The following is a 22,079-nucleotide window of genomic DNA, read 5'->3' on the forward strand; positions in this document are numbered from 1 at the left end:
CTCACAACCAGAATGTCAGGCTACACAGAGAAGTCATTGAAATCCACAAGCATGTGGACAATTTCAACAGAAAGAAGAAACCATGAAAATGAACAAATCTGTCTGCCAGTATCAAAAAAAAATCTAAAATCAGGACAGTAAATAACAACACTAAAAAACAGGGGAATTCCAGACATGAAAAGATCGGGGCCAGCTAACAAAGGATTCCCCAGGGCAGAAATCATTCAAGCCTTGAAGCTGCAGGGTCATCAAATGCTAATCAGGGTGATTAATTAGAACATTCACACTTGCCTCCAACAGACAAGGGTTCTTTCTCCCACTCTGGACCTTCCACAAATATATAAACCTCTCCTGCTTAGTTTCCAATATACCTCACAAATCTAAAGATACCTGCCATAGATGTGGGTGAAAAGTCAGGAGAGAATGCTTCTTGAACATTGCCATAGAGCCTAGAAAACTCACAGCAACACACCAACCCAGACATTCCAGAGACTATGTGTTATTGAAAGAGAAACAGGAAGATGAGGGTTTATACAATTTAGGAAATTTAATACATCCGGCAGGATGTGGCTGACACTCTCTTTGCTTTTTACTCTAAGGATACACTTAGAGTAAAAAGATCAAGTCCACCACAAGAAAGGAAAGGGAACAGAGTGGGAGTTCAAGAAGGTACAGTGTGGGAGTTCAACAGAAGCTTTTTCTCTCTTCTTTTCTTTTACCCCATGTGCTTTCAAAATGAGGTTTAACTCCCACTGAATGTGGCAAGCACCACACGTGTTCACTTTAGAAAACAAAGCATAGAGGAAGTCACCTGCATGGCATGTATTGACCTAAAGAGAATGCCAATTCAGGGGTATTTAGAACTTGTAATGTGGAACACCCGGAGGGGGGGGGGGTCATCGCCTCTTCTTTATGTTGTCCCAAGAACAATACCATCTTATTTCATGCTTTGTGTGCAAGCATGAGGAGACAGCAGGGTGAGGAAGCTGCCTGGCAGCAGTGGAGAGCAACAAGTGTCATCAAAACTCGGATTACTGTAACATGATCTGTAGGGCTGCCTGTGAAGTGTGTTTGAAAACTTCAGTTGGTCCAAAAAGCTGGAGTCAGATTGTTAACTGGAGCTGCTTAAGGTTAGCAGCACACAATTCTCTTGTTGTCATGGACTGCTGATCTGTTTTCAATTATAATTCAAAGTGCTGGTGATAGTCTTATGTGGTTCAGATCCACAATAGCGGCAGGATAGTTTTTTCTTATATGGGTCATTTATTTTGAAATTTTCTGAGAAGGCACTTCATTCTGTCCCACCTATCCCATAGGGGCCATCCAGACAGTACCCAAAATGCATGAGCTCACGAGCTTTTAACGAAGGCATCCAAACCCTGCTTTGTCCCGAATTAATTTGATACCTAGTAAGACCCCGATCTTTGATAAGATCTGACTGTTTCCAGGTATGGGTCCAGTGTGGATTGGGCCTGGGGACTGCATCACGTGATCCCCAGGCCCAAACCACACAGGCCTCTCGGTTTTTTCAGGCTCCATGAGCCCGGACAACCCAGAGGGCACCAACTCCCTCCCCAACCCTTCCTCCCAAAGGCCTTAAAATAGAAAATATCATACCCGGCTGGCATTAAGTCATAGAATCATAGAATAGTAGAGTTGGAAGAGACCTGATGGGCTATCCAGTCCAAACCCCTGCCAAGAAGCAGGAAATCGCATTTAAAGCACCCCCGATATATGGCCATCCAGCCTCTGTTTAAAAGCCTCCAAAGAAGGAACCTCCACCACAGTCCGGGGAAGAGAGTTCCACTGCCGAACAGCTCTCACAGTGAGGAAGTTCTTCCTAATGTTCAGGTAGAATCTCCTTTCCTGTAGTTTGAAGCCATTGTTCCGCGTCCTAGTCTGCAGGGCAGCAGAAAACAATCTTGCTCCCTCCTCCCTATGACTTCCCCTCACATATTGGTACATGGCTATCAATGATCATGTCTCCTCTCAGCCTTCTCTTCTGCAGGCTAAACATGCCCAGTTCTTTAAGCCTCTCCTCATAGGGCTTGTTCTCCAGACCTTTGATCATTTTAGTAGCCCTCCTCTGGACGCTTTCCAGCTTGTCAACATCTCCCTTCAAATGCGGTGCCCAGAATTGGACGCAGTATTCCAGGTGTGGTCTGACCAAGGCAGAACAGAGAGGGAGCATGACTTCCCTGGATCTAGATGCTATTCCCCTCTTGATGCAGGCCAGAATCCCGTTGGCTTTCTTAGCAGCCGCATCACATTGCTGGCTCATGTTTAACTTGTTGTCCACAAGGACTCCAAGATTTTTTTCACATGTACTGCTGTCTAGCCAGGTGTCCCCCATTCTGTATCTTTGCATTCCATTTTTTCTGCCAAAGTGAAGTCCCTTCCAAAGTCCTCCTGGCACATAGAAATCATACATCAGGTCAGGGGGAGCCGGGGGAAAATTGCTCCGTGCCCCCCTCCTGGCAAATGGTTTCTATGTGCCAGGGACTCCGGCAGGGACTTAATGGTGGCCAGGTAAGTTATTTTATATTTTAAGGCCTTGGGGGGGCGGGGGGGTTAGGTGTCTCGGTACCCTCCCAGAAGTTACCAGGAGGGCATCTAGACACCCCCTGGAAAAAGCATGTGGTTTAGTGGGAGGTGTAGGGACTAAAGGCTGCCCCAAACCATTTTTTAAACCTGGTTTGGTGTGGCCTTTCCTACTGTCTGGAAGCACCCACAGTTACCTCTCATGGGAAAATGGGAGAAGGCTTTCTCAGTGGCTGCTCTTTGCCTCTACCCCACCTCCCCCCCAATTACTCTCTTTCTGTGTTGCTATAGGCAGGTGAAGAGTTTTGCCAGGCTTTTGAGAGCTCAAGGGAAAAGGGTCTTTCAGAATGTGCTGTAATGTTTAATGTATTGTTGAAGGCTTTCATGATCGAAATCTGTACTGTTTATTTTTTTGTTTTATTTTAATGGCCATTCTGTTACATGCTTTCAATCTATTGTCAGCTTAATTATATTTTGAACTTTGGTATCATTTGAATTTTAAAGCTGCATCTATATCTGTGTTAGCTTCTTTGAGCCTCAGGCTGGAAAAAAGTGGGATATAAATGTATCAATAATATCAAAGCCTATTGTCAATAGTGTACCAAAGAAATGGCATAATATACAGAAGTATTTCCTTATATTTTCCTAGTTAGACCGCCTTTGCTGGGAGATACATAAGGAATACAACCTTATTTATTATAATTGGCCCTCCGTATCCACTCAGTCTGCATCCATGGATTCAACAACCCACAGCTTGAAAATCTTTGAAAAAATCCAAAAATCAAACCTTGATTTTGCCACTTTATATAAGGAATGACATTTTACTACATCACAGTAAAATAATGGGACTTGGATACCCACAAATCTGGTATCTATTGGAGACCCTGGAACCACATCCCAGTGGAAAAAAGACCCACTGTATTATGGATCTCTTGGCAAATTCCAAGGATATTGATCACAGTATATGGGCTAGGAAGAGCGGAAACTGGGTTCAAATGGGACATGGTTCTGTGCTAAACTGGAGGAACAACTTCAAAAGGTAATGCTAGGGGACTATTGCTTTGGCCAATATAATTTTCCCTATGTTTGTTTGATTTAATATCATCATCAAGCTGTTGCTTAATTGTACAAGGTCATGCAAGGATTTATGATGAGGTGTTATAAGGGGATGATGACACCCAGCTCTACAATATTTTTCTTTTAAGCCAGGTGTGGTTCAAAGATATGGAAAGGTATTAGAAACAACAATGGGCTGGCTGATTTCACCAGAAAGAGGTTCATCAATTGACCTAGAAATGCCTAGAGAGACTGTATTTTGGACATGTATAGGACAACAGGAGAGGAGGTAGTGGCACAGAATCAAATCTGTGAATACCTAACCCACAAATGTAAGGGACGACTGTCAAACCCATTTTAACAGTCATAGCTGCATCCTTTGGAATCTGGAGTTTATAGTCTGGTGAAGCATGACTGCTCTCTGCATGGGAATTCTAAATGCCTCTTTCTATTTTGCAAACCCCAATGTTGCAATGTCAGTTAAAATGGAATCAGTGCGCTATAATTACATAGTGTGATATAGCTTTTTATTTATCCTGTCTACTTGTAATCATACAGTGACTTTTGCAGGTCCTGATTAATACTCAGAAGTTACACAGTGATACGTTTTATCTATGGAATATAATGTACTGTGTTTGTCAGTGTGTCTTCATTGTAATTGTCTAGGCACCCTACAAATTCTGTTCTTGTTTTCAAAAGTTTTTAGTGGGCTATAACATGTAGTTGTTATGATACTTACCTATTTGTTTTAGTTGTGTTTCTATGCCAGAGTTTTGCTTGTTCTGTATTCAAACATCCCTTCATTAAAAAAAAGTTGTATTTGATTTTCAGGTTCTTTATAAGACGCTATAGAATCCAATAAATACATTATAAATGGAGAAGGAATAAAGCGCTAGCTTGCTACATGATGCAAGCCCTGGCATATCAATTGCTGGAAGATGTTCTAGAAACATCTGGCTGATCACTGTTGTACACCAGATGTTGGAATAAGACTGGGAAGTTGTACTAGTGGTTCCAAACCTCAAGTCTGCAGATGTTGTACCAAAATATCATTACGACCCAAGTTTGGAAACTACTCTTACATATATTAGGTTGAATTTGTTATATAGTCACAGCCATTAGTATTTCAATTGTATTGATATTAGATGCCCTAATCTGCTGAGGAAAGGCAAGATACAAACATTTAAAATAGATTTAATAAAGCTGTACACATTTCCCTGGGCATACATCCTGTTAAAGGCAACAGAAATAACTTTTGAGAAGTCACACATTGGATGATACTGCTAGATAATGTCCTTTGATCTGGTCAAACACATTTCTTCATATATCCTTATTAGCACAGAAATCTCTGTTATGTAGGAGTGTGTCGTTCTCTTATTGTTCACTGATGTAATGGATAAATATGCTGGATTCATTGTTCTATTCAGAAATAATCTAGTATGAGCATGTGCAAGTGATGCTGTAGTAACACAGCAATGAATAATACAATCAATATAAAAGATTATGCATAGATCAGTCAACCTGGGCATGAAGTGGGTCATTAGATGCAATTTGCTTATGAAACCTAATAAACAAAAAATTAAGCAAGATTATAGGAGACTCCCAGCAATAACAGTCTCAGATTAAGTTAGTTGCCCCATTCTCTGATAAAGCAATTATGACTAGTTCATCCTAGTAATAGTGGGCCAAATAACATAGCAGAATGAATAGGTATGAATAAGGTCTTGTGTCATACAGAAAAAGGAGGCAATGCTCATGTTGCAAAACTACAAACACAGTGGGATGGCATAGAAGGGCAATTGTAAAAGAATTAGCATGGCCAGTTTGGTTGGGGACAAAAAGAGTTGCAGATGGTGTGATTGTTATGTTTAGCTATGCTTAAGCAGTAGTAACTTCAAGGAACATTGAGATGTTAATTCATTTATTAACCTCTGAAATATTGATTATAAATAAAAGGCAAGGAAATGTTAAGGATCTATTAGTGAATGAGTAGCTCCTAAAGATTTGGAAATCAGTGTCTACATTGTTGAATTGCCTAACTTAATGCAGATCAGAGAGGAAAGACAAACAATGGCCCCAGTTATTGAAAGGTGAAGCCAGACCTGATTAAAAATATGGGAAATATCTACAGAGACATTTCAATAATGTCCTTACTGCTTTCATGGGCTTCATCCACTTGACCCCCCCCCCCCGAAATCTATGTTGATACTAATTTGACAGGTCTCTTTTACATGGAGATCTCTGCTACATCTCCAAGAGAAATGTATATACATCTGTGCTGGGGGAAGGGAGATCTTTCCACTTCAACAGACAAGGCAATTTCTCACAAGAACTCAAGAGCCAGCTGAAAATGACAAATGTGCCTTAAGAGTGTGATGCTGTGCTAAAGAAGTAGAATTTTGTGGGCAGATTTCATTTCTCAGCAAGTGTGAAGTTGCTACTTTTTCTCTGCAGAATCCCTACCATGTGTGCAAAGGGTACTTATTCAATAGGATAAAGGGAAGAACATCGGCCTGGTTGCTGGAGCTTTCAGTGAAATCCTTTTTCTAAAAGAGATGCACTTCAGTACCTTTTAAAGGAAACACTTTGCAAGAGGAGGGAAAATATATTCTATATATATTTCCCTGTTCCAAAACTTGCACTGAAGAATTATTAAAAATAATTTATATTAACACTAAAATTGCCCTTAAAATATGCAAGCTGCTTGTAAGTAGAGTGCATTAGTTATATTGAGGACAAATGAGTATTAAAGAATTGTTAATGAGCTCCTGTGTTTTCTGCTATATGTCCAGAAAATATATGTAGCATTTAATGCAAGCAGTGAAACTAGAACTAGAACAGGCTTATGTGTTTTTCCCCCCTTTGCAATAACCATTGCCTTAACCACTAAACATACTTCACTGTCATGCAGCCAGATCCCAGGGCTGAATTTCCAAGCCCTGAATCTGACTTCATAACATAAACATGCGAGCACCTGGCGGGAGAAGATAAAATGAGCCTGGGAACTCAGGGGTGAAAGTATAAACAATTATAATTGCTGTAGTGTGGGGGGGATGGAAACCTTGGTGGAAATGTGATCCAGAAGGTGGGGTTTGATGATGATATTTGCGTGTGATATTACGTTGCATCAGAAGTGATAAAATTAGATGTATGTAAACATTAGGTCATTCTCGACTTTTCCAAAGTCATGTATTCTTCAATAAAGATTGTGTTTGAGAGCAGCTGTCTTTGATCTGCGTTCAGACTGGTCCTTTGAAGTAAGCCTGACATTAAAGTCGAGAATCCCATTTCTCACCCTCCTGCGGAATTCGCAGTGAAGTGATAATGAGCGAGGAAGAAGATCAAAGCCCAAATGAGGCAGAGAGGCCTTTGCAAGGGGCCCGGCCGAAGAGAGAAGAGACGCTGCAAGCCATAGCTTCCTCTACGGGGTACCCCAAGCCGAACGGCGTGACCCAGAGAATTCCCAGGCTCGGAAGAGGCGTCTCTGCAGCTGCAGAAACCAGTTGGGGATCTGGAGGAAGTATGCCGGAGACCGTGGCCCTGCGGTTATCCATCCTGGAAACTAATTTATCCAGGCTGTCGGAAACCGTGGGGAGATTGGTGCCATTATTGGAAGAGAATCTCCAGAAGGAGGCCAGCCGATATGGCGCCGAGAGAGAACCAAGCAAAGAAGGAGATTGGAGCCAGAGGGGCCAGCGGGCGTCAACGCAGAGCCCCGTGGCGGCAAGGGACGAGGGAGATGAGGAATACTGGCAGGAGCTGCAGTTCCGGGACAGCATGGCGCGAGAAGTGGAGCGTCAGCGAGCCCTGGGGACCCTGAGGCCGCCGTCTCCAACAGAGCTCCCAACCCCCCGAATGGGCGTCGGGGTGGAAAGGCTACTGGGGCCAGGGATCGGGTCCAGTGGATTCGCAGACGAAGGCGGAGAGGAGCGGGGGGTCCAGGAAGAGGAGGAGGATGTGCCGTACGACGAGGAAAGGCGAGATGAGGGGGCTACAGCTAGGCCAGTATGCGGATGGGCGGAAGAGCCAACAGCGGCGGCAGACTTCCAGGAGCCGCGCAGAATGACCACCGGAGTGGGGCGCGGCGTGTTCCAAGGAGCCACCCGAGGAAACCTGATGCAACCCTTCCCCATGCCGCCCAGACAATATCAAAGGGCTGCAGAATGGATGCCTAGAAGGGAAGATCTCAAGCTGGAATACGGAGGGGAATCAGAGGAACTGAACTTTTTTCTAATTAGCATTAGAGGATACATGGAAGACAACGCACACACATTTCCCTCCGAAGCAAGCAGGGTTCGAGCCATCGGCAACACACTAAAGCGAGGAGCAGCCAGCTGGTATGTGCAATTGCATGCCAGACGCGACCCATGCCTGAGGTCAGTGCCCCGCTTCCTCGCCGCACTGGAGAACCGGTTCAGAGACCGGCTAGAGCAATTGAGGGCTCGAGACCAGCTGAAAGGAATAAAACAGAGGGACAAAACGGTGCCCGAGTACGCAGAGGAATTCCTCCACCTCGCGGAAAGGGTACCGGAGTGGTCTGAAGTAACCAAAGTGGAACTATTTAAAGAGGGACTACGCCCCGAGATTTTCAGCTGGGCAGCGCACAGAGACGACCCCGAGACGCTCCAGGGATGGATTCAACTAGCGGGGCGCGTCGAATCTACCCTGGCACAAGTAAAGCGCTTCAGGAGCAGCAGCGGCCAGCAAAGACCGGTGGCGAGAGGTCGAGGAGAAACGAGGAAGCAAGAAAGACCCGGAGGGAGGCCGGGGATTCCCTCCAGAGGAGACGACAACAAACCTAAACCGGGATGCTTTGTATGTGGGAAGACGGGCCACCGAGCAGCGGAATGCTGGGCCCGGAAGGGGGAGCCGCCAAAAGCCCCAAAGCCCAAGCCAGCAACCGGGAGGCGTGCGGAGGAGGAGGTGCAGGCCCCAGAATCTTCGGAAAGATTGGTGAGTCGGGACAAACGCATGATAGTAGTACCAATTTGCCTCTCGGGGCTAGAAAATCGGGCCACCTGCAAGGCGTTTGTAGACTGCGGGTGTTCTAGGAACATTATAACCCCAGAATTAGCAGGAGCGCTGAAATGCCAGCAGATGGCACTTGACTCCCCAATTGCATTTTCGCAGCTAGATGGATCAGTCGCTGCTGGGGAAGTATCTACAAAGGAATTACGGGGAGTTCCATGCAAAATAGGCAAATGGGGAGGAAGAATATCCTTTGTGATAGCCCCTATTGCCACATACCATGTAATATTGGGGATACCATGGCTCGAACAAGCAAATCCTGAAATAGATTGGAGAGGAAAAAGCTTAGCATTTAAAGAACAGCAGATGCAATGGGAGATAAGCAAAATTGCAGAAGAGGAGGACGAGGAAGACGAAGCAGGGGAAATAGACCCACAGCTATTGCCACCTGAATACAGAGACTTTGCGGATGTTTTCAATCAGAAAGAGGCCAGTAAATTGCCTCCCAAAAGAAATATAGAAGTAGGGATTGAAATAACCCCAGGAGCAGCCTTACCAAAACCAAAAGTGTATCCCATGTCTGTGCAAGAGAAGGAGGAATTGAGAAAATACATTGATAAAAACCTGGCTCGAGGCTTCATTAAGCCATCTAATTCTCCTCTCGGGGCTCCAGTGTTATTTAGGAGAAAGAAAGACAATTCCCTAAGATTGTGTATTGATTATCGAAATTTAAACGCAATTACCAAGGACAATAAATACCCTATGCCCTTAGTCAAGGATTTAATTACCGTATTGAAGAAAGGGAGCATATTTACTAAACTGGATTTAATTGAAGCGTATCATAAATTAAGGATCAAACCGGAGGATACTTGGAAAACCGCATTTTCCTGCGCATTCGGCCATTTTGAATACGAAATTTTGCCTTTCGGGTTAAAAAATGGAAGCGGCTGCTTTATGCAGCTTATAAATGAAATACTACACCCGTTATTGTACAGAGGGGTGTTCATATTCCTTGATGATATCTTGATCATTTCTGAAGATAAGGAAAAGCACGTAAAATTGGTCCGGGAAGTTTTGCAGAGACTAAGAGAAGCAAAGCTGTACGCAAAACTGTCCAAATGTGAATTTAATAAAACTCAAATTGACTTTCTGGGATATCGGATGTCTCCAGAAGGGTTAGCTATGGATCCAGCTAAAGTAGCAGATGTGAAAGAATGGGGAGTGCCTCAAACAAGGAGGCAATTACAATCATTTCTGGGGTTTGCAAATTTTTACAGACCCTTCATAAAAGGCTTTGCACAAATAACCGCACCCCTTACAGAACTTTTAAAAACAAAAGGGAAAGGGGAGACAGCAAAAGTGAAAGCTCCCGGCGCCAAACTGAGTTGGACGCCAGAATGCCAAAAGGCATTCGAGTCCTTAAAAGAATGCTTCACTGAAGGACCCATCCTAAAACACCCTGATATCAGGAGCCCTTTCATAATCCATTGCGATGCCTCAGACTGTGCGTACGGGGCAGTGCTATTGCAAAAGGATCAAAATGGGAACTTAAAACCCTGTGGATATTTGTCACGGAAGTTCAGTGAAACTGAAAAAAGTTGGCCAATATGGGAAAAAGAGGCATTAGCCATATTAAAAGCCTTAGAATGCTGGCGACACTTCCTCGAAGGAAGCGGAATCCCATTCGAAATTTGGTCTGACCATAAGAATCTCCAGTATTTAAAGTCTCCTAGAAAATTGTCCCCCAAACAAATCAGATGGGCGCAATACTTCAGCAGATTCGATTTCCAATTAAAGTTTTTTCAAGGGAAACAGAATGTCTTGGCAGATGCTCTTTCACGCATGCCTCAACACGAAGGCCTAACCACAGCAAAGGAGGGGACAATATTCTCTGACAAACAATGGGGCTTAGCTGTCAGGACAAGAGCACAAACCCAAAAGGAGGACACGGCTTTTGTCGAACTCGGCGGGGAAGATAACTGGGGAAATGAACTAAAACAGTCTTATAAAGGAGATCAATGGATCGCGTCCAACGCAGAAAAGGGGGACCAGAAGGGGGGATTTTGGTTTGTAAACAAGAAACTGTATATCCCAGCAATATTAAGGATTAAGATTCTGCATCGTTTTCACAACAACCAGAGCGCTGGTCATACAGGAATTACCAAAACAACAAAGGCAATAGCAAAACATTGTTGGTGGCCAGGAATGAGGAAGGACATAAAGAATCATGTTGTCCAATGTGATGATTGTGCCAGAAATAAATCGGGAGGAGGGAAGCCTATGGGATTGTTACAGACAGTAGCGGAACCTACCAGGCCTTGGGAATGTGTAGCTATGGACTTTGTGGGAGAACTGCCAGTCAGCAAAGGACATCGTTATATTTGGACAGTATTAGACCTGTTTTCTAAACAGGCCCACTTTATAGCACTGACGAAGCTACCATCGGCTGAGAAACTAGCTGAATTGTACATAAACCATATTTACAAATTACATGGATGTCCAAGTAGAGTAGTCAGTGACAGAGGAGTACAATTCACAGCAAAATTTTGGGAAAAATTCTTGGAAATGCTAGGAGCAGAAAGGAGTTTAAGTTCTGCTTTTCACCCCATGACAAACGGGGCGGTAGAACGTACTCAGCAAACGCTTGGGCAGTTCCTTCGAATGTACTCTAACATGAGACAAAATGACTGGTCTAGGTGGTTGGCGTTTGCGGAACTAGCCTTTAATTCAACTATACATTCAGCAACAAACAAAACCCCCTTTGAAGTAGTTTACGGGTATGAAATACAACCGTTACCCCAATTGCCGAGGTGGACAAAAAATGAAGGAACAGAGGCAGGGAAATGGAAAACGCAAATGATGGAATGTTGGAATCAAGTGACTGCTTCGTTAAAAGAAGCACACAAAAAGTATAAAACGTTCGCAGACAGAAAGAGGGTGGAAGGCGATAAATTAGATAAAGGAGATCTAGTGTGGTTAAGTACCCAAAACATCAAATTGGGGTTACCTTCAAGAAAACTGGGCCCCAAATATATTGGACCATTCAGAATACAGGGTGTTATCAATGAAGTGACTTTCCAATTGGCATTGCCAAAAAGTTTAGGGAAAATACACCCAGTCTTCCATCGCAGCTTGCTGAAAAAATATATGGGGACTTTAGACAAAATGGACCCATAGAGTTATTGTTTGATTTGTTTCAGGACTATGGTGAAAGAAGAACCGAAGAGGAGGACGAAGAAAACGGGGGCGCCATGTCATGCAGCCAGATCCCAGGGCTGAATTTCCAAGCCCTGAATCTGACTTCATAACATAAACATGCGAGCACCTGGCGGGAGAAGATAAAATGAGCCTGGGAACTCAGGGGTGAAAGTATAAACAATTATAATTGCTGTAGTGTGGGGGGGATGGAAACCTTGGTGGAAATGTGATCCAGAAGGTGGGGTTTGATGATGATATTTGCGTGTGATATTACGTTGCATCAGAAGTGATAAAATTAGATGTATGTAAACATTAGGTCATTCTCGACTTTTCCAAAGTCATGTATTCTTCAATAAAGATTGTGTTTGAGAGCAGCTGTCTTTGATCTGCGTTCAGACTGGTCCTTTGAAGTAAGCCTGACACTTCACACTGCTTTTTATTACATAAAACAATAGACTTTTGAAGTATTGCTGCTGTGTAATAGTGCTTACATCTGATGGGTTTAAAGACATATTTGGACAGGAGAATACAAGAGCACAATCAGCCTAGCTCCTTAACTTCCAAGGACATTCTTATGCCAAGCTCTAGTCCCCTTGTCATTTGTGAATTATGAGGTCAGGGGCCTGGGAGGGTGGGACCTTGCTTAAAACCATCATTTCCCCAAACACTTCAGGCACTGAGGGTGCTTTATATGGTCAAGCTCTCAGCAAGATGGGGTGAGGAGAAGGTGACACCTTCACATTGTTTTGTGACTTGAATACAACTTTTTAAAAAAGACAAAGGATAGAAATGCACCACACATTAAGGAAGGAGGTCAGGCAAGTGAACAGGAGAATAGAACCTAGGGCCCTTCCAAACAGGGACCAAAATGCGGGCTCTGTCAGACTTTTACCTGAGGTGTCCAAACGATTCCTGAGGTAAAAGAGGATTAATTCAGGACAAAGCAGGAAAACCATGTTTTGCCCCAAATTAATTAGATACCCTATTAGACCTGGGCCTTCCTGAAAGGCCCAGTTCTAATGGGTTATGGGTCCAAATGGGGTATGGAGCCCAAAGATGCGAGACGGCGCCCATCCGCTTCCCAATCCCCCCCCCCCAAAAAATGTTTAAAATTAAAAAAACTTACTGGGTTGCCATGGGACTGCTCCAGCAGCCCTCGTGGTGTGTAGAAATGATGCTCCGGGTCCTGCCCTCCTCCCCATCTCCTGGCGTGTCATATTTATGTGCCATGAGGGCTGTTGGAGCAGCAGAACAATGAAAAGCATCAAAATCTTCAGAAACATTTTTAAGATTTTGAAGAAGTAACAGGTTTGAAAATAAATTGAAGTAAGTCCGAAAGGATGCTAATTAACAATAGTAGAGGGGAAATAGAAGAAATTAAAAGGAATGAGGAGCAAAATAGGCAGCACATTGGGGAAGGAAAAGAACTAATTATATGAATAGAAATGTAATTAAAAATTTAAAAAGAAATTAAAAGGAATTATAAGATTAAAATTACTGAAAGTTCAAATATTTAGGGATAAATATAGCTAAAAATATACAGGATTTTTTAAAAAATGAATTTTGGTAAGTTGAAAGAAGAGATAAAAAACTACTCAGATATAAAAAAATAAAATTGTCATGGATTGGAAGAATAGCACTATGTAAAATGAAGATTTTATCTAAGATAAACTTTTTATTCTGGATGCTACCAATAAAATTATCACAGGGAGAATTTAAAAAATGGCAAAAGATTCAAAATATTTTTTGTAATGGAGATAAAAGACCAAGAATAAATAAAAACTATGGTATATATCACAGAAAGAAGGAGGATTAGATATTCCAAATATTAATTTGTACTATATTGCTAACCAAATAAGACAGGTCCAAAATATGATACACAGAATAGAAAACTTGGTTTGGGGAGAAATAGAGTTAGGAGAAATAAGGAATAAAGATTGATTCCGTTTTACCCAAGATAATAAATGACTTAAGGAAATAAAAACCAAATGGGGCCGGGCTGTGGCGCAGGCTGGTAAGCAGCTGCTGCAATAAATCACTCTGACCATGAGGTCATGAGTTTGAGGCTAGCCCGTGGTGGGGTGAGCACCCGTCAATTAAAAATAAAATATAGCCCCTGCTCGTTGCTGACCTAGCAACCCAAAAGATAGTTGCATCTATCAAGTAGGAAATAAGGTACCACTTATAAAAAAGTGGGGAGGCAAGTTTAACTAATTTACAACGTTGGAATGAGGAAGTGAGGAAGTGCCATCAGAGTGGATGATGAAGCAGCTGCTCCCCCCTGTGGCCAGAATTGAACATCCCCTCAGGAGAAAGTTAAATTGCCTCTGCATCTGTCTGTCTGTCTGTCTGTCTCTGTTCAATGTGTTCATGGGCATTGAATGTTTGCCTTATATGTACATAATGTGATCCGCCCTGAGTCCCCTTCGGGGTGAGAAGGGCGGAATATAAATACTGTAAATAAATAAATCAGTAGAACCACGATACAAATTTGGCAAAAAAACAAAAAACCTAGTCCTGGAATATCACCACTGACTAGAGTTATAGATCTAGAAAAATTCCCAGAGAATCTTAAGACACAACTCACAAAGGACATGGAAAGAGCTGAAGTAATAAGACTAGATGATTGGATAAATAAAGTCTCTAGAAAAGAAGATATAACAGAAATATTTAAACAGAGTAGAATATCTTGGTATAATGTACTACAGTTCGATTCATGGAAAAAGAATTGGATAAAACAACATGTTCTTCTGTTCAGGCATAGAAAAACTGTCTCGATGGTCTTAAATTCAGAATTTTCCTGATTAGCACACATTTCCCCTCAAGCGGCTAGTTTTAGGCTCCTTTTCATGTAGCAGAATTGGCTTTTGCAAATATGATTCTTTCTGCCGATATTGCTACTAGTTATTTATCAGGCAAGCCCAGCTGTGGATGCTGCGCATACCTACAGCTTTTCGAGTCTGTGGAATAGTTTTATATGAATTTTAACTATGGGAAATGAGTGTGATTAGGACAATTGGAAATAGAGTCAAACTGTACTGCAACTTTCTAATTAATGGTTTGCAGGATGCTGGCAAACATGCTGACAAAGGAGTGGGGTGCAGGGAGAAGGAGTCAGATGATAGGATGTTTTTGTGAGAAAAAATACCAATGGGTGCAACAACAGCAATTTCCACATTAATACTGCCAATTTATTTAAATTTTTGATTTGAATTAGGTTGTTTTCAGAGGCGATATTTAAATGAGAAATTTTAGGTCTGGAAATGGGATAAACAATGTTTCTGTCTTATATTAAACACAATATCATGTTTTAAACTTTATTTCACCTAACAATAGAGGTCAATGGAAGGGTGAAATTAATGACATGTAATGTATGCCAAACGATATTCTTAGCATCACTTCAAAATAACAAATGTATATTGAACATAGCTGCAAAACAATTCAAACAATGCGTGTATATGTGTGCCTCCAAGATGCCTGTTGATCTGTGGTGATCCCATTAATTTGATAAAATTTTCTTACGCAAAAAAAAATCTCATAGGTGGTTTTGCTAGTTCCTCTGAAATAAATGCTACACCATCTGGTATACATTGGTGGTCTCCCATCCAAACACTCAACAGGGCTGATCCTGCTTAACTTCCAACATTAGATCAGTTTTGGAGCCCATGTTAAAAATTCACCAGATGGGCTATAATCATAGAATAATTAAACCACAGCTTCTTTTGTGTGGTGGGATTGGGTGCTGTTAGTTTAGACACGTGGAAATACACCTAGTCAGAAGTGAAAATTGGGCCTTTTGACATTTACCTTCTTGAATACGTTTGGTTGAAACAATAGCCAAATGCAGTGTGTGCATCCTCTATAAAGAAAGTACCAATATTATTTCCTTTCATTCATAGAATATTTTCTGGTTTCTCAGTTTGGCTAGGGAATTTCTGTTCTAAAACCCAATAAGGAGAACTTTTCTTGTATAGCTTCTTTGTAAACTCCCATATCTTTCAACTTTTTGCAGATGAAAACTAGGACATAAGTGACTAAGTAGAAGCAGTGTGTGGTCAAAAGGGGACAGCTGAGAAGCAAGTAGTCAAATATTCTTTTTCATGAGGAAGAACATAAAACTAATTTTAAATGATACTTGGAATGTATCTACTGAGTTTAGGAAAGCCTTAAAAAACCACAAATATTTGTGAGCAGAGTCCTTTGCCAAGGTACAGTCTGATATTCTGCTGTATGACATCTTTTGCTTGTGGTTGACACAAGGTCCAGCAGTGCAATGCAGCTCTGAAGCCTGGCTGAGGATCCAACAGAACTGAGCAGTTTTTGCAACTGCACACGAGTAAGACTTCTTGGAAGAGAAGGAGTGACTCTCTATTTTCCCTCCTCTGCAAGACATTCATACTTGTTTCGTGACAACAAATGGGACTAATTAGGAAGACCATAAATTCATGTTCCTTGTTATGACAACTACTACTCCGTTTGTATGCACATTTCAAAGTGATGAATAAGATCTATATAAGCCAGTGGTTCTCAACCTGTGGGTCCGCAGGTGTTTTGACCTACAACTCCCAGAAATCCCAGCCAATTTACCAGCTGTTAGGATTTCTGGGAGTTGAAGACCAAAACATCTGGGGATGTAAGAAGATTTTTTCAGTGATTGCTCCTAGGCTGCAGAATGTCCTTTCAAGGGAGGGTTAGGGCGCTTCCAGACATGACTAAATCCCAGGAGGAACTGAGGTATTATATCCTGGTTCTCCCTGGGATTTAGTCCCCACACCCACCTCAAACCCTGAACTTTCCCTGGAGGGGGTGGCTACATGCCCTCCCAGGTCAACCAGAGGCTGACATGGGAGGGCATGGATCCAGCCCACAGCCCCCCCCTTTGCCCCCTAAACTTATCTGAGGGGGCTGGCTGCATACTCCTGGCATGTCAAAATGATGCGTTGGGAGCTTTTTTCCTCTTCCCTCCCCCCTCAACCTTCCAATGCATCATTTTGATGTGCCAGGAGCTTTCAACAGAGGGGTCCAAACATGTAGGTGGGGGGGGGGGTCTAGGAGCCCAAAGAACCGGGATCACTGTGGGGATTGATCCCGGGAACACAGAAGCAGACCTTAGAGTCAATCCCCGCAGGGCCCACACCTGGAAAGATATGGACCTTACATTAAGATACAGATATTTCCAGGTATCTAATTAACTTTTCCAGGTATCTAATTAATTTCCAGGTGTCTAATTAATCCTAGTTTATTCTGAATTGATTTGGGTTTACCTGAAGGCCTCTCTGGAAGTAAGGGCCCTTAGATGGTCTCCTTTCTGTTGCCTTTTGAACAGCAGGCAAAGGACCACAGGGAGGTTTTTAGCAACTGACTGGCTGCTGAGAAAAGAGCCTTTAATGAGGGAGGATGTACTTCTTGTTTTTCCTCTAATGAACCTTTAAGTGGTTTTTAAACTGTTTTAATTCAGCAGTCGCTTTAACACAATAATCTATTTAATGATGTTATAATAGCATAACTTATGTGTTTTTTGTGTATTTGAAATAAAATTATTATCTGAGCCACCTCAGAACTGGGAAAAGCAGGTCTTCATTCCTCAGCTGTTTCTTGCCACGGACTCATAATTTTCATCTGTATGAAGATGACAGCACCCTCCATGGGTCATCTAGACTGTAGAATTAATGCAGTTTGACACCACTTTAATGGCCATGGCTCAATGCTATGGAAACAGGGGAGCTGCAGCTTTACAAGGTTTTAAGCTTTTGTTGCCAAACATTGTGAGTGCCTCACCAAACTCAAAATCCGAGGATTCCATAGCATTGAAATTAGAGTGACACTTAAAATGATGTCAAAACTGCATTAACACTACAGCGTAGATGCTGGTCATTTATACACAACAACAAGAGGAAAAGGTTTCTAAAAATAAAATCTTCTCAGGGTGGTGGTACTGTTCTATGAAAATGTTTTAAATTACCAGGGCTTAATATGTCCTCGCTGTTAAAGCACTTTCTGTACACAAAGATTGGAGATTAGTAAGAGGTCTTATCTTGTTTGCTCTCTTCTCATGGAGTTATTTCAGACTAGTTTCCAAGAACATGGTTCCTGTTGACAAAGGGCTAATCACACTGCATCTTTACTCTGAGACTGGAAAAACAACTATGCAACTTGTACTACAACTTCCCAGTTTCCCAGCCAGCCTGCTCACCAGCCATTGTTATGTGTGAAAATCGTTATTGCAAAATATTTTTTCCAGAATTTGTCCATACTATAATGTAAATTACTGATTTAGAAGGAAATGCTCTTGGAACACAAAGGACTTGGGGCAGAAATTTACCAGCCAAAACAGGGAGCTCAGACAAGGAAAAATGTCTAGTGAAAAGCAGGCACAGGATGGGGGATGCAGAAGGGGGTGGTTGAGAAAAAAAAAACTTAGGATTTACATAAATTGTGAAAGATTCCTATGAAAAATAATGCTTGCAAGAAACAGGAAGCTTACTCATTAATTTTGCACTTACTCATGAAGTTATTTTGAAAATGTGGCTTTCGTGCAGCCTTGTTAACTTAAAAGTAATGAGTTATAGTAACAATGTTACTTGTAAGTTGTTCTTTTCAAGCTCTGTTTTATTGCTGTGCTTTGCTTGAGTACTAAGAATGGCACAGAAAGATTCAGATAATTAGCAGATGCTGAAGCCTTCTGCTAGATAGCCTTCTAGGCTGATCCAAAAACTATTGATTCATTGCCCTGCTTTTTAAAAATGGATCAGTGAGGCTACCTTTAATTCTATTTTTATTTTAGTCCACTCTGCGGAATTTGTATACAATGTTTGCTCCAATTTGCCCACTTCTTATTTCAGACTCTTATTAAATGTATTGTCAGATTGTTTCCAAGGTTTTGAGCACAAAACAAGCTATGCATCTCTCATCCTGCATATTTTAGTTTAAGGGTAGGTTCCCAGTGTTCAACTAGCTTTATCCCCAAATGCATATGATTGTAGCCTTGGCCTTTTTGTCCTAGATGTACTATTTTTACTTGCCTAATGGAAATACACCAGTGTGATAGGATATGTTCTGCAGCTGCTTAGGGTTCAAGAATAGTGTTGTCGTTTTTACCTGTGCAGCAAAGGAAGCAGGGATAAAAAACCAAAAACAACCCATAGTTCATCCCAGACAATTTCTTTAGAAAGCATGGTGTAACAATATATTTGTATAATCAACTCAGTAATAATATGATCTTCAAACTTGAGGGCCTTTTAATTATTTACTGGATCTTGTTTGTTGATTTGATAGTCTGTTGTCCTGTTCTTGAGTCCCATATGGACACATGTGGAAGGAATATAAATATCAACCAACCAGAGAAATTGTCATTGTACAGCAGCTGCATCGCTTGAGGTCTTTGAGTGCAGCATTTTTCCAAATGAAGCAGAGAGTGTTTGATGATCGGGACATCCGTAGAGATACCAAGGTGCTTGTTTATAAAGCCATTGTCCTCCCAACCCTGCTTTACGCCTGTGAAACGTTGTCGGTCTACAGACGTCACACTCAACTCCTGGAGCGTTTCCATCAGCGTTGCCTCAGAAAAATCCTGCAAATCTCTTGGTAAGACAGGCAGACAAATGTCAGCATGCTGGAAGAAGCAAAGACCACCAGCATTGAAGCGATGCTCCTACGCCATCAACTCCACTGGATTGGCCACGTTGTCCAAATGCCCGATCACGGTCTCCCAAAGCAGTTACTCTACTCCCAACTGAAGAATGGGAAACATAATGTTGATGGGCAGGAAAAGATATTTAAAGATGGGCTTAAAGCCAAACTTAAAAACTCTGGCATAGACACTGAGAACTGGGAAGCCCTGGCTCTTGAGTGCTCTAACTGGAGGTCAGCTCTGACCAGCAGTGCTGCGGAGTTCAAAGAGGCACAAATGGAGGGCTTAAGGGAGAAACGTGCCAAGAGGAAGGAGCATCAAGCCAACCCTGACCGGGACTGCCTTCCACCTGGAAACCGATATCCTCACTGCGGGAGAACATGCAGATCAAGTATACGTCTCTTCAGCCACCTAAGAACCCACCCTCAAGACCCCACAACTGGAAGGCCATCATCTTCGAACTACGAGGGATCGCCTAAGTAAGTAGCAGTTTGACCACTGGACTACGACTCTAGAGACCAGGGTTTGAATTGCCACTCAGCCATGGAAAATTAGTGGGTTACCTTGAGCAAGTCACACTCTCTCAGTTTCAGAGAGAGGCAAAGGCAAACTACCTCTGAAGAAATGTTGTGATATGGTGGCCTTAGAGCAGGTATGGGCAAACTTCGGCCCTCCAGGTGTTTTGGACTACATCTCCCACAATTCCTAACAGCCTACCGTCTGTTAGGAATTGTGGGAGTTGTAATCCAAAACACCTGGAGGTCTGAAGTTTGCCCATGCCTGCCCTAGAGTCACCATAAGTCAAAAATAATTTGACGCCACACAGTAATGAGAGCACTAGGTACAGCTCCACTTTTATATGCTGCTGTTGAATGAATAAGGCCATCATAGGTACATTCATAAAGAACTATGGGGTTATTAATTCAGCCATTTCAAGAAGGGGATAAATCTAATTTCTAGCCCTCTATTAGACCAGACTCTTTGAATCAATGGGACTAACCAAAGTGTTGACTTACTATTCAGCATTTGATTCAATATGTCTGCTCTAGTGGGTAGTAGCAATTTAGTTTCACACAATGAGTGCAAGGGATAAATGGGGATTTGCTTCTGGGTGGTCTCCACAGTCCTCTTCCTATACTCTAGCCACTTACAATACACTACCCTGTTTCCAGTTCTAAAGAAGGCAGTGAATCACTGGGAACCTTTTTCTTAAAATTGACATTTCTTCAGTCTCTTCCTTTTCTTTTTCCATCTTTCAGTCTCTCTTAAGATGCAATTCCATGCATGAGACCAACAGAAACAGCCTGAAGTCTCTCCCTCTCAATGCAGCATTTCCAGCAGTTATCTCTCTGTGCATATTCACTGCACAAACAAGATGTTTACTTAATTGTATGAAATATGACAGGTGCACCTCATTTCCCTGCAATGGAAATGGTTTGAACTAGATGACTCTTGTGATCCCTTCCAGTGGTACAATTATTAGTCTATAATTATATTTCTAGCATTTTCTGAGTGTTTCCTGTTACAGCTGTTGCTTCTCTGAGGCACTTTCTCCTAGACAATTCACATTCATTGAGAGCTTCAGCATACAGCTCATCTCACAATTGTGCCTCTCTCCTGATCTCAGCATTCAGCCAATGTATGTGGCAATATGGAGAAAAAAAAATTAAAACCATTCCTTCCACTTTCTTTTAAAATATTTTTAAATTGTTTTTGTTGTAGATAACATTGGTACCAGCAGCAAAAAAAATTCAAAATGGTGGCACAGAGGTGGCAAACTATATTTCTGGGTGGGCTAGCTGTGTCTCACCTGTTAAGATCTCTGAAGAAAAACACTGGGATATTTAACAGAAAAACTTCTACCCTAAATATGTTTCATCTAAAATAAGTCACATTAATTAATTTGAGTAAAAATATGCATCTTCTAATAACTATATGGAGCTAGAATTCAAAAGCATAACCATGTTGGTATGGAGTATCAGCATGTAAAATGATCTTGTAGCATCTTTGAGACTAGCTGAAAGAAAGAAGTTATAGTATAAGCTCTTATAGACTTAGGCCCTTTCCACGCATCTGTATAAAATCCACATTGAACTGGATTATATGGCAGTGTGGATTCAGATAACCCAGTTCAAAGCAGATATTGTGGATTATCTGACTTGATATTTTGGATTATATGGCTGTGTGGAAGGGCTTTTAGTCTACTTCTGAGATTAATCACCTGAGAAAGCAGACTAAGGGTGCATGTATGGCATAGAATTAATGCAGTTTAACACCACCTTAACTGCCATGGCTCAATGCTATTGAATATGGGAGGTCTAGTTTGGTGAGGCACCAGCATAATTTGGCATAGAGAGCCAAAGAGCTTGTAAAACTACAACTATCATGATTCCATGGCACGGAGCAATGGCAGTTAAAGTGGTGTCAAACTGCATTAATTCTACAGTATGGATGCACCTCATGTCTACAAAGCTTATGCTACCAACTTCTTTCTCTCAGTTCATCTCAAGGTGCTACAAGACCCCTTTGCATACAAATGGCAGTATATTCAAATTGCAGCAAGGAAAAGGTTTTTCTAACAAGGTATACTTGCTACACAAACATTTCTTTGTCATATCAATTACAGAGATGGAACCATTTCTTTAGAAACAGTTATTTTTTAAACAGAACAGGCAGAACTAGAAAT

The 22,079-nt window shown here is 41.9% G+C and overlaps 1 protein-coding gene across 1 annotated transcript; it reads left to right on the top strand.

Moving 5' to 3' along the window:
* The first annotated feature begins 6,490 nt into the window (after window positions 1-6,490).
* Window positions 6,491-12,137, top strand: LOC134297492 (uncharacterized). The gene is made up of 2 exons (XM_062975189.1): window positions 6,491-8,550; window positions 11,766-12,137. The coding sequence occupies exons 1-2, from the start codon at window positions 6,922-6,924 to the stop codon at window positions 11,871-11,873; spliced, it is 1,737 nt and encodes a 578-aa protein (XP_062831259.1). The 5' UTR covers window positions 6,491-6,921; the 3' UTR covers window positions 11,874-12,137.
* The last annotated feature ends 9,942 nt before the right edge of the window (window positions 12,138-22,079 follow it).

The sequence above is a fragment of the Anolis carolinensis genome, chromosome 3, assembly GCF_035594765.1.
Source record: "Anolis carolinensis isolate JA03-04 chromosome 3, rAnoCar3.1.pri, whole genome shotgun sequence".
Classification (NCBI taxonomy): domain Eukaryota; kingdom Metazoa; phylum Chordata; class Lepidosauria; order Squamata; family Dactyloidae; genus Anolis; species Anolis carolinensis.